General features: G+C 46.4%; 1 protein-coding gene across 1 annotated transcript in view; it reads right to left on the reverse strand.

Annotated features, from left to right (window-relative positions):
- The window catches only part of mast2 (microtubule associated serine/threonine kinase 2), a 107809-nt gene that overhangs the window by 76987 nt on the left and 13596 nt on the right, over positions 1-17226 (reverse strand). Inside the window, exons 2-3 of the mRNA XM_056603324.1 lie at positions 13331-13481; positions 11847-12013 (exon numbers count right to left, since the gene is read on the reverse strand). Of these exons, the coding sequence (XP_056459299.1) occupies positions 11847-12013; positions 13331-13481 (318 nt within the window). The remainder of the gene's footprint in view (positions 1-11846; positions 12014-13330; positions 13482-17226) is intronic.

The following is a 17226-nucleotide window of genomic DNA, read 5'->3' on the forward strand; positions in this document are numbered from 1 at the left end:
GAGACAAATAAATCCTTCATATTGTCAAGGATGAGCCAGAGGGGATGTGAAGGGAGAGAAAGACGAGAAGAGAATTAAAGAGCAGTGGCTAGATGAGGGCATGTAGAGAATGAGAAGAAGGGGAGAGAGTGAGATTTGATTAAACAGCCGATGGAGAGCTTAGCGAAGGAGAGACCAAGGAAGGGTCACGATAAGAGGGAAAAGGGGTCAAAGAGAGAAATAACAAATAATAACAAAATCAAACAAACAACAAGCTAACCGGTGCTCCATGTTCGTATGTTGCCTTCACCTGAGGTGAAATACAGACGTTCTCAGTAGAGGTGTTGGAATGCTAATGGCCTCACTGCGCGGTGTGGTGACATCATGGGGTAGAGTTTAATCACAGTTCTATCGGGTAAGCTGCTGGCCTACATTCTGCACTTATCATACAGTGAACAGACGGTGTGCTGGCTGGTAATTGGCGGAAAGTAAAAGCTGCAAAAGGTGAAGTCAGCACCCTGTGGAGAGTTAGGCATTATCAAAACGCCTTCCTCACTCCCCGTACTGAGCCATAGACCAGAGCAGCCAAAGCATGGGGGAGAAGAACCAGAACATCAGGGTATAATGGGATACTCTGCGTGGACCGCTGGATCTGTGTGTTCCTCTCTGTGCGTGTGCGTGTGCGTGTGTGTGTGTGCCACTGTGAGAGTGCCTCTGTGTGCGTGTGCGCCTGTGAATGTGCGCCTGTGTGTGTGTGTGGTAAGTGTGTGTATCTCTTTAAGAGTCAGGATAGATAGCCAATTCAATTTAGTTTCATCAGTGGGGGTTGATATGGTAAGAACTGGATCAGTCCTCTGTCCAAAGGGAAGAGAGTAGTGCGTGTTGCGGGCGTGCACGCATGCGTCCGTGTGTTTTGTGTATGATAAAAGGACTCTTGATGCAGGCATCATAGCCATCTTTAGCCGACTAAAGCGATAAAATAGTTAGTCTTTGTTTTTGGCCAAAGTAGATGTACTATATATTTATAGCAAATATATATCCAGGAATATGCAAATATTGTAAACATATGGCCCTCTGATATAAAGATAATATAATAGCTGTTTTTTTTTGTAAAATGTTTCAAATAAACCACCCCCAGACGCGCCCAATAGGACATCACACTGACCGTGTGCCAGGGAGCTGGCAGGGAAGACGGATTGAACGTCCAGTCAACTGATACGCACAGCTCCTCCAGGTAATGTCTGTACAAGTTGCAGTACATGTGTGAGAGGGGCTATAGACATATTGGAGAGAGAGCAAGACTAGAGTGAAATTGGAGATGATGAAATAGAAGAAGAAATTAGTTAGGAAATTAATGACTTCAGTCAGCACTAAAGAAAACACAAAGTAGTCAAGTACACCAGCATCATGATTCATGTCATTTGGCATGGCTATCCCAAGCTTTAATTAGTGTAATCTACTGCTTTGGCACAACAGTTTAGCATTAAAGAGCCTGCATCTAGAGCACAAACCATGCTTTATTTTTGGGGCACAGCAGATTAAGCATTTCCCAGTTAACCAGTCTGCCGGATTCAGAAAACTGCTCAGTCGTGTTGTTATCAGGACCAGTGATCCTTTAGAGAGAGGAACCATAATGCGTCTCTCAACAGCTTACAAGGGGCCAGTAAGAAGCTGGCTCATGGTGCCCTCAAACCACTGCTAACCAAAGCCCCTACCAAGCAAACACCAGGCTCCGTTTACAGGGGGTCTTAAACTAATCAAGCCCCTCTTTACCAATTACCAAAGTGGCCACACACACACACACACACACACACACACACACACACACACACACACACACACACACACACACACACACACACACACACACACACACACACACACACACACACACACACACACACACACACCCTCCCCCCCAAGGCAGCAAGCAGCCACTATTATACACAATAAGGAGAGCAGGCACGCACTATTTCCTATCAGGATTGACAAGGAAAGTTCCGCCTCAGTCTCTTACTAATCAATCCCTACACGCAATCCCATCACTGTCAATCATTCAGCTGTGTGTGTAGGGGGGCCTTATCAACAACAGACAGGGGTTTGTGTCTTTGTGGAGATAGAGAGAGAAAAAGAGATAAAGAAGCAGGCAAGAGGTGTTTGTGGCCGCGTGTACGCCAGCACCGATGGAAGTCATAAATAAAACACTAAGCAGCCTGACAGACTGGTTAGGAGAATCAATACAAGCCTATCTACAGTGTGTGTGTCTGCGTCCATGGGCGTGTCCCCCTTAATCCAGGACGTACTCTTTTAGCCAGTGAATTCCTTCCCCATGGTATTAGTTGTTTGTTAGGCTGAATAGTATGCTGCCATTCAGTCTGGACTTAAAGGACTGCACCTGAATGATGGGTGAGTGGGGAAGAGGGAGTTAGGGGGAAAGTAGAGACAGTTCAGTAAAGTAAAGAAGTCAAACAAAGGATGAACTGATTTTCTGTACAAGGATCCGCTCTGAAAGCAATGAGGTCTGGGATGCTTCACAACTCAAACACAACACAAACAGTAAGACTTAAACATCAACACAGGAATAAACCAGCGCAACCAAGCAAGAACACTATCAGATAATCGATTCCAGGCAAGAGTTGGACCTGTCAACGCATAACGAATGAAAGAGAGCTGGCCCCTGAAGATGGCCCCCGAACAACAAATCGATGCACAAAACAGTGCGAGAGACTCAACTTTGAAGCGACACAAAAAACGAAGTAGGGATACGAACACGGAATAATAAAGACTACATTCATCCTGCAAGACACAAGGAGGGTCCTTTGAAACCACAGAGAACTGTGAGATGGAATCTGTCAAGGAAGCCCCTCAAAGTTCTGCTTTCTGCACCCAACAGACGCAACATAATAGAAAGAGAACTTAAGCTGCCACTGGACTACCACAGCAGCGCCTTGTGTATTTCTCTTGGAAGTGGGTCCTGTTTGAATGAACAATGATCAGATTCTCAGAGGGAATGAGCCGGCCAAGCAACCTTTCTGTTGTTGTGATTTGATTTGTTTTGTCCAATCTAAGCTATTTCATCCTCTGTGTGGGAATTAGCAAAGCCTACATCAAACCAACTCTCCACGGCTTGCCAACATTTGTTTCCGTCGTTTAAAGTGAAACCCTGGCCTCCTTCACGCGAACACACTCCCAAAGTCAATCAGAACAGACCCGGTCCCGACTGGCTATTGATTGGTCCTGAGCCAGAGAGTGGAAGTGGAGGGAGAGCATGAGAAAGGAGTCGATATATAGAGCGTATGAGCCAGAACACAGATTGATACAATGAGACACAAAAAGAAAATACGGAAGAAGGAGTTTGGAGACAAAAGATAAGAGAGAATATGGAGTTAATGTCACGAGGGAGCGCACCGCAACCAACCCTTTCAGAAGACCCCCGGACTCTCTGCAGCAGTTGCCACGGCGACTTGGAGACTGATTATATTGCGAGTGTGTATAAAAGCACATTGCGTGCCTCTGTGCATTACAGCAACACACTTTAGATTGGAACAGCAATATAGATAATTCAATTGCAGAACTGCAATAGTGGGGTTTGCATGTAGATGGTTTTATGCATTTCTTAAATCTGTGCATGACAAAACATTAATAATAAATATTAATAATAACTATAACTATTAATAATAGTCCACAGACTACAGCTCTTTTTAAACGGAACCTCAAAACCCATCTCTTTAAAAGAGCATTTAGCTAAACTTTCTTTGAGGTTCCCCCTTTTTAATAGTTTTTTTGGTATTTTTTTCTCTGAAGCACTTTGAGATTCTTGAATATAAAGTGCATTATAAATACAATTTATTATTATTATTATTATTAATAACACCTCAACACTTGCCCGAAGAATGACATCATTAAATAAATAAAATATTACCAACATTAAGAGTATGCACTCTCTGAACTGTTCTCGTCAGTCTCAGTTGCTAAGTAACCATTACTGGCACATCTTTCCCATGATGTGGCTTTGTCAAGCTTGTACTTCAATTAGCCATTTGGTGGAAGTCTGAGTAGCAGAGCATGAAAAAGCTATGTTAATGACCGCGCAAATCAAGGCTTTGTGTACCGTTACCTCTCCAGCATCACCTTTAGCGTGGTGGGGGAACCGGAGCTTGTGTTTCTCCTGCAGCTGTGGGTCTCTCTATTCTTTAATCTACACCTTCCCCCTCCCTCTCTGGGCTCCGAGAGGGGCCAGGGACAGGTCAGCCAGGCCCGCGGAGCTACAGCTGTGCTCGCCACATGGTGCTCCCACCCTGGGCACTGGTCCTCACCTGCAGAGCCCACGGCTGGACCCCCACAGAGCAGGAGGATGGAGTACGTGCACAAGCACACAAAAAGTACAACACACACACACACACACACACGTCTCCCACTCAATACACGAGCAGTTAAGGGCAGAATGAGGCTAGTGATTGCAAGCCAGTAAAACGTAAGACATGGCTACAGTTACAGACGCTGAGACTAGTTGGGAGGGGATATCTCAACTTTTGGTCACCAAAATTGTTGTTTTACAAGAAACTCCCTCAAGCTCCCATCTCACATTACACTTCCTCACTGAATGGGCTATAGTTTTATCAGATATATTCAGACGGATATGTCTACATACATGTAAACATATACAAAGTGTGTTGCAAGTTACGTTAAGTAAAGAAATCTACTATTCACGAAAGAACAGGAGCCATTCAGTGCATTTCAACTTCAATGTCACGTAAGACTTCAACTACGTGTTGAAGACTAAGTGGGCTACATCTGAAGTAGAGAGCAGATGACCTCACCCTGGTCTCTATATTAAATATCAGCGCCATGGCTTCTGGAGGTTGAGACAGCGCCAGAGCGGAGGAGAGAGAGGGACATGAATGGAGAGCTAGCAGCGAGGTACAAAACAATCCCTCATCCTTTTGTAGTCTCTGTTATAATGCAGAGACCAAATCAAACCACAGAATTGAAAGTCTACTCTGACAGCGCTGATCTCGGCCAGCCTTGACAGTGAATAACTCGGTGCTAAGCCCAGCATCTACAAGGGAAAAAGGATGCTGTCCGTATGCAGTCTCATCAAAAGCCCCCCAGGACGCTGCATTGATCCACATCTCACCAGCTTTCTGTCCAGTTGTCAAACTAAAAGTAAGCCTTCAAAGGAAAAGTTTGAATCCAATATCTGGAACCACATGTGTACACGGTATTGATGGGCTTCCTAGTGCATGATCTCCCAAACATTAAAATGAAATATAGCCTCATAAGCTCATTTTCTTTGACAAAATCAGTTTATTAAAAAAGACCATAGGATGAAAAAGCAACCATTAATTATGTGAAATGACAGTCCATGTTAGTTCATTATGAGTGAGAACAGATAGCTGGTGTGTGTGCTGGCACTAATCTAAATACATGATGGCAAACAAGACAAAAGAATAAAAACAAGCTCTCTATTCCCGTTGAAAGTCAATGAAACTTGGCAATGGGAATCCCAAACTAAATTAAGTGAATAAATAAAAAGCTGAACATAAGGGCATGCACGGCGCAGGCTAATTATTTCAGAGGACTGATTGGCCTTGAGCCTGGGGTGATGTTGTGCTTTGTTCTCACTGTGTTATCAAGCTGACAGCCTTCATCTTTCAAGGCCCAGCCCTAATTGCTCTCAGTAGGTAGTGAAGCAGAGTCCCACCGCAGGGCGCGGCGGTGTGGCAGGGGCACGTTGAAGAAGGTGATTAAATCGATATGCTTAAAAAGAACAGCAAATGCTAATGAGACAGAAACTTGATTTCTTTTTCGGATTTCAGAGGGAGAGTTTGCGTGGGTGTCTGTATGCGCGCGCGCGCGTGCGTGCGTGACGGACGGTGAACGGATATGCAGAGCGACAGGAAAGTGCCTCTGTGTAATCACCCGAGCATGGCCCTGAATTGGAATGGAAACAGCTGAGCGAGCCTCCTTAATCACAGCCATTAGCTGGTAAGTATTGGAAGGTTTGCTAGGTCACCATGGGAATACAATTAAGATTTATTTTTCTTGAGCCACTACTTGAAAGGTTTCACCTCTTCCTAAAATACCACCATTTCTCACACGTAACTGGGAGGTGAGGAAGCCCTCAGCCTCCAAGGCGGTGAGAACGTATGTGTGAGAAGAGATAGAGCGAGAGATAGTGGTATAGTACTGCATACATGGGAGCAGAGCATTGGGACTCGACTGACTGGGCCCAAGGGGGAGAATAATTAGTTAAAGATATAAAGAAAAGAGCTGACCAATAACCTAAAAGGTAGTGGCGTGAGATAACAGCAACATGTATCTTCTTAACCAATTATAAAATGGTGTGTCCTGTCACCTGCATGGAGATTGTGAAAATCAAAACACAACCAATGAGCAGAGGAGGAAGATGTGGAGGCATGAGCTCACACAGGCACCGACACACACCGACACTTATTGGCCAGCATCTTGGACTTGGATTTAAATTGCTGACCATAGAAAGATACTAAAGCCGCAACACACACACACACACACACACACACACACACACACACACACACACACACACACACACACACACACACACACACACACACACACACACACACACACACACACACACACACACACACACACACATCCTGTCAGTTGGACCTATCCAACCAATGCATGTTCAAAGATTTGTCTTGGTTATACAGTAACTAGTGAATGTCTGACTCCTCTCAACAAGTCTAAACCCCATGGGATTCAGTGTGTCTTAGTGGGCTTTGGATCACACGGATATAAATCCTGGAACACACAGATTGATAGAAATACACACACGTTTAAAGATAGAACAGTAATGAAAAACCAAAGTTCTTAACCAAACTCAATATATAGAAAAGGGTTTTCTGTGTGTGCGTGTTCCTGTGTATGTGCTTCTTATTAGCTTAATTTGACGGCAGACGGGGGATGACAGGGTCCAGATGGAGACACGCTAAACCCCACGATGATACCATGATGTATCTATGAGCTGGGAGTTAAAGAGAGAAGACTGAACAAGCGGGTCCAAAAGGCCCAAAGAAAAACACAGTCGCATAAACCGTCAGTCGATGTGTAGTGTGGAGCCTCTTTGAGGGACTCCCACAGGGCCTGCATGGAATACACAGAGAAGAAGATGATAACAACTACGTCCATCGTATATAGATGAAGGCATTAGACACACACCCACCCATCCTCTAATCCAAGTGTGAGGACGCTGGTGTCTAGAAGAGGATTGCCTGTATGGCTGTGTCCCAGGGCGGATATCAAAGCAGGCTGAGGAAGATAGGGGGGATCATCACCCCTACCAACATCCTCTGCCAGTTCTCACGTCAGTTGAGGCTTGTTTGCATTGAAAGTTGATTTGTGATGACTCATCACGCATTTTGTAATGGCTGCAAGGTTGTGGATGCGTCAGCCGCAACATAATATTCTCCATTATGTGGAGCGACACAAAAACGCCTCATGGAACTACTGTCAGACGAGAGGCCGGATCACATGTCGCTGACAGTGTACAACGATGGGAAAGTGCCCACCCTGATCACAATCTGGGTGTTTTCTGGAAGCATGCAGTCGTAATACCATATCATGCAGCACTAGCACATTGTAAGGAGGCTACACATATCATGTTATTCTCTGGGGAACCACAGACCATAGCATGAGGGTTTGTCCACAGAGAGAGACTATGGTCCACGTCGAGGAGTCTGATTAAAGGACGCCAGAGCCATGGTAAGACAGGTAAATGAAATGACTTCTATCCTTCTTAGGGATACGTGAGAATCAGGTTCCATTTCCAGCACAACATAAATATCATGGGATGGCTTCAGCCATTCAGCCTCTCTCTGAATCCTCTGATCATGTGTGCCTCAAATCCCCCCTACACAGACGCAAATACCAGGGCCGAGATAAACACAGATGGACTCACTACAGGCACAGCGGTCATGCACACGCACTCTTTAACCCTTCAGGGTGTTGCTGGCCATTGTAGCGTACTGCTACCTCAAGAAGCTGAAGGCCCAGGTGGAGGGTGTATCTCTCAGCAGGAGATCGAATCACCTTTGATTAGATATCCTGCCTCTGAAACGGAAACGGACAGCTCAAGAGTAGATAGAGATGCCTGGTTTGTCTGTTCCTGCATGAATGAGTACACGTATCACGACTGAGCTACACTCATTTAATAGCTGAGGTACGCAAACAAATTTCCCAACACACACACACACACACACACACACACACACACACACACACACACACACACACACACACACACACACACACACACACACACACACACACACACACACACACACACACACACACACGTCACCCCTTCTCGGGGAGTGAGAAAAACAGTGAGCGTGAGTCATCCTCCCCCCCCCCCCCTCACCTCACTGGCCTGCTGGCTCTCAACCCGGGGGCAGAACGCGCTTTACAACCTGAAGACGCACTCAGAGAGAACATCGTCAAACCCGGTGCAAAACTACTACATGCACTGACTGCTTTCAGTGTTTCAACTACTTCAGTCAGGCCAGACATTCATGGACAATAAAGAACTGGGAGATCAAACCATCGCACGGTCCCCCCTGCCTTCACTAAATTATCCGCTATTAAATGTGCCGGATCACACTTCCTTTTACGGACACTGCTTCGTCCAGGGCTGATCCTGTAGCCTAGCGTTGAATCTGGCTGTAGACAAACATGATTCTCGCTTCATGTCTCACTATACTCTACACACAGGCTGGACTTTCATCTTCCAATGAATGCAAATGAGCACTACATGTAAATGTTGCCAGGCATAAACACAGTACATGTCCTTTCCTTCGCCCTCATCAAGTACCATCGACAACAACTACTGAGGGTTCCTTAGCATAGAGAGCGCATCCAGAGACCTATTATCCATGGATAAAATGCATTCATTACAAGCTTCTGTTAGCGCCAGGATGGACACGCGTGTACCGTGTCAGAACAATGAGCAAGTGGCCCGCACTCTGGAGAGAACCACACCACACCTGGCACTCAGAGGTCACACACACACACACACACACACACTTAGAGGGAGGTAAACACCATCTGGCCATCCCGAGTTGTTTTCCCATAAGATCGACACGACCTGTTCCACTCATCTACCCTAATGACCAACACATACACACAATGGGAGACACATCGACTCACTGTGTCCCTCCAATCCATTATTCACATTGTGTAAATAGGACTCTGTTAAACAGGTCTGGAGACACATACCCCTCCGCTGCCCATCAATGAAGACTAAAACTTGTGTAAATAAACAAAGTATGAATGTAATTTACTGTTGCAGATATTTGATCCATAAGGAAGCAAATACTGAGAGATGCTGATGAGAGAGGAGAGTAAACTAAGGGAGATGGTGGGTGCATAAGAGATGTTGATGAGAGAGGAGAGTGAACTAAGGGAGATGGTGGGTGCATAAGAGATGGTGATGAGAGAGGAGAGTGAACTAAGGGAGATGGTGGGTGCATAAGAGATGGTGATGAGAGAGGAGAGTGAACTAAGGGAGATGGTGGGTGCATAAGAGATGTTGATGAGAGAGGAGAGTGAACTAAGGGAGATGGTGGGTGCATAAGAGATGGTGATGAGAGAGGAGAGTGAACTAAGGGAGATGGTGGGTGCATAAGAGATGTTGATGAGAGAGGAGAGTGAACTAAGGGAGATGGTGGGTGCATAAGAGATGGTGATGAGAGAGGAGAGTGAACTAAGGGAGATGTTGATGAGAGAGGAGAGTGAACTAAGGGAGATGTGTGGGTGCATAAGCGTTCAGGTGTTGCAGCCCAGTTCTAATGGAACTGAGTCAAATAAAGTCCTGAGCTGCCTGCGACTTGAACAAAACCAGACATCCTTCACCGAGCCAGGGCTTCTTGACAATATTCATTCAATGCACTGTTTGCTGAAAGATGGAGCCACACAGAGCAAGAAGACAACCAGCCAGGAGTGGATGAATGCGAGTGTATGTGTGTGTATAAAATACATTGAAAGGCCACATATCTTGTAAAACTGATGTGTGAGGGACGACAAAGGTGGAGAATATCAAATAAAAGAAGCAGAAGTGTAGCAGGGCCTTTTTCCTCTCAGGAAAAAGTGTAATAACCTTGGGCAAGAGTTTAATAATAATTTCCTTGTCTAGAATACATTTTCCGTTAGTTTTTCACATTTTACCACTGATCATATCATATAAAAGGGCGATTGAGAAAGATTGACCAAGATAATTTAAATGTATATGCGATCACAAAAACTGCATTGAAATATGCCCCTCCTCCAACTGCCTTTTGTCAAAGGATATAGTCACCCGTTATCCATTAGACAACAGTGCCATCTGCTGGTGGCAAGTGAGAACGACGAAGCACAGATGAACAGCACATCGTGACGGGGTGCAGATGAGGCACATCGATGTGTTACAGGAGCCTGACAATCCTGCTCTTGCAACGAATGTAGGTAGTTTCTCTCTGCAGATCAGTCTGGCTTCTCCAATAATCCCGATCACACAGGGATAGTGTATGTATATGGCCTCAGGGATAGTGTATATGGACCCTGGACCCAGGGATAGGGTATGTATGTGGACTAGGGGTGGGGAAAATAATCCATTCTTCGATGCATCGCGATTCTCGCTAGAATGATTCTGTCTCGATGCAGATAAATTAATAATCTGAATAAAAAAGCCACACAAAAAAGCCATTCCTGTGCAGTTCCTTTGACAACCAGCAGGGTTCAGAGTTGTGCACATCTGATAGCGAACGCTTCTCTGTGCTGCATGCACAACACAGATCTCAGCGCCTTCTGCCCGGGCTTGCTGGTGTGTAGGGTGATATGTCGGTCAGCACAGTGATGATGAAACCCGCTCATACAAACCGACACAAGCATGAAGCCACGCCCGCGTGCCTGCAAACAGAGGTGCATGCACTCACACAACTTTCAATCTATGTATTTTTATGTGTGGGCAAGAGAGTGAGTGTGTCTATGAATGTGTGTGCGTGTCTGTAAAAAGCCTGAGTCATGGAGGTCCTGCAGCAGCCTGGCGAGGACCCCCCCCCCCCCCCCACCCACACTCGGTCAGTGGGCAGACTCCCCTCAGCCCTGGGGGAGAGGGCGCAGCTAGTGTGAGCAGCCAGGAGGTGTCGGCAACACTGGGAGAATGATCTCACATGCGTCACACTGATGGCGTAAAAATCGTTTTTTAACACTCTTTTTATATTTTTAATTTAGAAAGGAGGTAATTGGCTTGTGGATTGAAGGGTATAATATAAAATGTATGTCCATAGCCACGGGGTCACAGAATAAACGTCAAAAGCCAACACTGCTCAAGTTCAGGGATTGACCTTGCTGTACAGATATAGTAAACCATCCGATTGCAGCCAGGGATTAGTGAGATTTGAGGACTGGAAATAGCTCAGAAGGCTGAACAAGACATCTGGGTGCTGGAGCAGAGTAGCTCACTTCTAACAGGTCCAGACCAGTGGGTTTGTTGATGGAAAGATGTGCGTTTGTTGGTGAATGTCAACAACAACAATGCACTGAGATCGTAGATTGTGAAGAGTGCAACGCAGAAGCAAAACAAAGACGGCCATGGTTTTCTTTCACCCACAGATCAAACTACCAAGTCCCCTAATGTTTAGGAGAAGGCAGAGCCACATTAACGTATACAAGTTCTCCTCTGCCTTGCATATGACCTCCCGGGTACTAAGTGTTTGATGCAGAACCTTAAAGTGTGTGTCATTGAGGGTCAATCCCGTCTGTGTTTACATGTGGGTCATTGAGTGTGCGGCTGTTTGCGTGTGGTCCACAGCAGAGATCAGTACACAGCCGGCTCCAGGACTCACCAGCCCGGTGAGCGAAGGGGCAGACTGCCCCAGGGTCTGGTTCCTCATCCACACCAGGTTGTTGCCCTCCCCAGGGCCCAGGGGAGGCGCCAGCCCCCCCGCCGGGACCTGCCAGAGCTGGCTCACCCCACCGTGCAGGCTGCTGGACAGTGGAAGCAGCTGCTTACCTAGAGGACCAACACAGGGCAAGAAGGGGGGAACCAGTTAAACCCGGCGGCCATGCTGCACTGGGCAGCCGTGTGCTCCAGCAGGCTGAAATCACCCACTCATTCAACACATCGTTAGCCTCAATTAGCAAATGACCGTGTCCCGGTTGAACCCAGCTCAGGGCTCTCAAACACCGTCATCGCTATTATGGCAACGCAACGCACAAAATATCCAGAGCAGAGCCTCAGAGGACGAACCCAAGAGGATTAAGACCCAGGACCAATGGCTAATCAATGGAATACAGATCAACAGAGATGAAGTGAAGTTATTAAATACTATTTGATTTGGATATGATGTACATTAGAACATACTTAAAACGCATGTTTGAGCAATATCACAAAAGAGGAAGCTATAGTGAGTATATGATATCTGGGCCTGGACTTTGGGCGGGGAACACAAACCCTTTCCTGCACAATAGCCTGCTGCGTTCTGAAGGTCGAGGAAACCACCGGCCAGCTCCTTTGCATGTTGTTTATTCATCTCTATTGAAATAAGAGTCCGTTGACAGTCGCTTTGGTTAGCAGCTCAGGATCACTAATGGAGGCTAGTTAGTGGTTAATGGAACACCTGTTGAGTGATACATGTCTAGTACAAATACCTAGTGCTGGATGGAGTTCCTCTTGTCCGGTAAAACTAATTGGTCAAACTGTATAGTGCTAACAGTATCTGTGGCTGTGATGCAACCCTTTCTTCAAAATGTCCCGTTTGGATGGTAGAAGTACACAGCCAGTGTGAGCAGCCGCAGGGCGAAGGCCAGCGCTGGGCCATGGCAGATGAGTGTGAAGTAGATATTAATGTGTGCACAGTGGGGGGGTCATAACCGCAGCCCCCCGCTGCATCCATACTGCACACATGCAGAAGCTTGTGCATTCACACATCCTGTCACTTTACGACAGTCCTGCCCATGTTAACGTCATTTATTGTTTATTAAATGTTCTTGCTTCATTGATGACCATTGAATATAGTATGGTTCTGTTCATTTAACCATAACATCATTATTTTGATTACTCTTTTAAAAGACAAAGGTGAAGGAATATATCTATATATTATATACATGTATATTTCTTTATTTAGGTATTTATCGGTACATTACTAAAGAACATTCAGCAGCCTATGGTTGGATGAACGCTTCAGCTGGGCCCGGGGGGGCTGTGAACAGTAGACCCATCACACCCGTTCTGTGTGTGTGTGTTTTGAGGGTTTGCTAGCAGTGGGGGGGTGCAGTGAGGGGGTCCGGCTGGAGACCCAGACGGGCGGGGCGGTGGGCGGGGCCTCACCGGTCATGGCCATGCTGCCGCGGCGGACGCGGTTCTCGTCCTGGCTCAGCTGACGGTGCAGTTGGGACTTGGTGACGGCGGCGGCGGCGGGGGACAGGTCCGGGTTACTCAGCTTCCTGAAGAGGAGCGGTGGGGGGAGCACAAACTCCCTCTGAGAGGGGGAGAGGGGGGAGAGGGGGAGAGGGGGGAGAACAGGAGGCATTAGCCAAATGGGTCAGGATTACACACTGAACATATTCAGTCAAAGAAAAAGATCAACTCCTAACCAGGATAATCAAACAGGACCAAACCGATGACACCAATATGCATGGCTTCCTATTAAGATGCAGCCTAGGGAAACGAGAAAAGAGGACGCCACAAAAAGCAGTTCTCTAAAACAATTTATAAACATCACAGTATGGAAACAAAACAGACGCGTACAATAATCTGAATTATTAGTCACAGTTTATGTTTAGGACCACCGCATCAGTCGTAGACCTCGCACGTCGTAGAGCAAAACCTCAAAATGAGCAAAAATGGTGGTCAACAATTACACTTTAATTCCAAAGGAACAACGTCAGTTGAATGGAATTATTTTGTTTCCAAAAAAGACGACCAGAAACAGGAACTTTGTCGAAAGTGCCTGGCAATTGTTGCCCCAACAAAAGGCAACAAGAATTATTTATTTTCCCATTTAATTTGCCACCATAAAGCTCTGTACAACGCTAAAAAATCCCCCAATCATCATACAAGGATTAATAATTATCTACTTTTTTTTTTACGTATCGCAGAAAGAAAATAAAATCGCAATCAGATTTTCTTCCACTATCGTGCAGCAAAGATCCTCCCAGCGATTGGTTGACTGAAGCAGCTTCCTGTCTCTGAGACAGGGCCTGTGAGAAGTTGGTAATGAACAGCAAACCGTTCAGAGAAACTCACATCCGATTCCTTCAGCCACTTGTTTGGCTGCTACACATTACACAACGAAAGCCTGTGCTAATTCTCGCTGTTGATAAGGGCGAATCATATGAGCGCGGATCATATCTGCCAACATCACCCACCAAGAAACAATCAGGGCTAGCACAAAGAAGGACGAAGACAGAGGTTCACCATGGCCTGTGCTCCACGTCGCTCCGCCCCCTCCCGTCCCTCTGGCCACTGTTCCTGCAGCCAGCCATCCAACCCGGCCTTCCACTGTGTCCAGCCAGGCCCTTCGCTCACCTTATGCAATAAGCACAGTCAATAACATCTGTTATCAAATTGTGAATGTTTCCCCCATTAAGGTGCACTTCTCTCGACTCCCCAGGCTCGCACGGGCACACCCCAGTACACACCCCAGAACACACCCCACAAAGACAACGAAGAGCCATGGCGTTCAGAGTCTCTTCTGCAGCTGATCCATCGCCTACCTCAGCGCCTTTTGGAACCTAAAGCTCCCTCTGACAAATACGACTCGAGAAAATTGCCAGCAATTTAAAAGCACTACACTTGTGTTTGTCAGCAGAGTAAATGCACTGGCGCACACACACACAAAACAGCTCCAAATGACGCTACACTGATGCAACAGACAGCAAAAATAAACACTGAATCAATCCTCTTATGTGGTACAGCTGGCAGCGTTGAGGCTGCGGGTTCCAACATGTGATTGGAAATCTGTCCCCAGACTGTTGTTGACGAGCGTGAGGGGAAGTGTGAGGATACTGCCTTGGTTTGGCTTGCTGCTGAAGTATTAAAAAGTACAGATGGAGCAAATGAAGAGAAAAGGGGAGGGGAGGGGTAAAGTTGGCATGAGATTTGCACGGCATACACGTGACAGCAGTGGGTCCCACATTGATCCTGGTGTGTAGCAGATGGACAGCCACTGTATGGGCTAAGCACCACCTCTCAGTTGTATGGTGTACCCTGGTTCACCCAGCAGTACAGCCTATCCCTCCAGCCGAGAGGAGCCATACACACAGAGGATAGACCAATGACTAAAGGGTAGGTGTCCTTTCCTCCTGAACAGGCTGTTTATCCGCAGCTGAACAGAACATCTCTCGGAAAGGGTTTGTGGGTGTGAATTTGTTTGACATGAAGTATGAACTCTGGCAATGACCTCTCGCCTGTGACATACACAGTCTGCAGCTACTCCTCGCTCGGGCCTTGTAAGGCACACAACCTCTCGACTGTTTTCATTCCTTCCTCTTCTCTCCATGTGTCCTCCTCTGTCCGTCTTTCCAACCCCTTTCCCTCAGCTGTGATCCCTAGTCAATGCCTCCGACGAGCTCAGCCCCTCCTCCGTACAACGTCATCATTAGGGTCAAGCCTTGGACACACAATGTGTCCATGCTGGGGCGCATCTATCATCTAGGGCTGTCCAGTTCTGGCCGATTGCTTGATTGGTTGGTCGATATGCACTCAATAGTTGATAATTAATCTGCGTTCAGATAATTGGGCATTTCATACTTTTACATTCACGTCTCCACATTTCAGTACACAGAATGTATCCACAAACAAGCTTCAAATGTTGACCACCATCTACTAAATCAGTGGCTCGTTAAGAAGCATCCTTCTGCCTCTGAACTGTCTCTGAGTCGGACCACGAGTGGACCTGAAACCCGCGACCTTCAGTCAACACCACTAATGGGATATTTATGCTAGCAGGTAGAGTAGGAGGCACTGTGGCTGATTCATCTAGAGATAACATGCGTACATGTATTTTTTTATTTCACGATTGATTGGTCGTAGAATCTTCTACCAAGATGTTCTTTGGTTGATAAGCCCTACTTTAGTCCCATGCAGAGAGCTTCCCCTCCGCTTCACACTTTATTTCCCTACTCGCCCGGTGTCTTCCATCTATCACACATCTTCAGGTCCCCTGTTTGAGGTTGATGCCACCCTTCGTACCTCCGGGCAGGAAATGCCAAGTTGGTTCTGATTGTTCCAGTCCCACTATTAAAAGGCTGACGGTAAGACAGTGATGGAGAGGGGTCAAACAGTCAGAAAGAAGGCCAGAATGCCTGTGGTCTGGCTGCTTCGGTTCTGGCTTGTGCAGAACTGTTACATCAGGGGGACTCTTCACACGCATGTCTGTGCAAGAATCTCATTGCCTCATACATATTTCCTGTCTGAACAGAGTGTTTTTGTCCTGGTAGTGCTATGTCAGGGTGTGTGTGTGTGTGTGTGTGTGTGTGTGTGTGTGTGTGTGTGTGTGTGTGTGTGTGTGTGTGTGTGTGTGTGTGTGTGTGTGTGTGTGTGTGTGTGTGTGTGTGTGTGTGCACACGCACGCGTGCACGCGTGTGCATGTTCATTCAAGTAGTTCTAAATGGCCTATTAAAAGTCTGGATATAGCCCAGGCTTTGAAACACTTTAGAACTCAAGCAAGGTATCCAGAGCAAGAGGAAAAAGGGAAGGTGATGAGAGGAAGGGAATGCAGAAGGGTGTACTGGATTCACATTGGGGCTTTAGGGAGAGAAGTAGGAGGAAGAGAAATAAATCCTGGCCAGCTGAGGCCAAACGGACCGTTTGGTTGTGGCTTGCGGCTTGTGGAAAAATGTTTGTCCACACACAAAACTACCATTCCCGAAGCATCATGGCACAGACTACACTACAATGGTGCCCACAGACAGAACTCATAAAATGATTTAATGAGGCCATGTGCCACATAGAAAACATAAGGAATGACTCATTTCGTGCGTGGGATGCGAGGATAAATGCTTTGGTTTCATTGTTGGTGAATGACATGCATGGGACAACCATTGGTCAAATATAATAGTTGAAAATAAATTTGCCTGCCAAAAATGTGGTTCATATTCACTCTGCATTACATCACAGCGATAGCTAAATTGCATCAGCTCTCAAAGTGGCCTTTTGGCCTACGTCAAATAACTCTTCAGTGAGAAAGCGAAGGAGAAACAGTGGGCCTATTCACTGGGCTC

Source organism: Gadus chalcogrammus, chromosome 12, assembly GCF_026213295.1.
Source record: "Gadus chalcogrammus isolate NIFS_2021 chromosome 12, NIFS_Gcha_1.0, whole genome shotgun sequence".
Taxonomy (NCBI): domain Eukaryota; kingdom Metazoa; phylum Chordata; class Actinopteri; order Gadiformes; family Gadidae; genus Gadus; species Gadus chalcogrammus.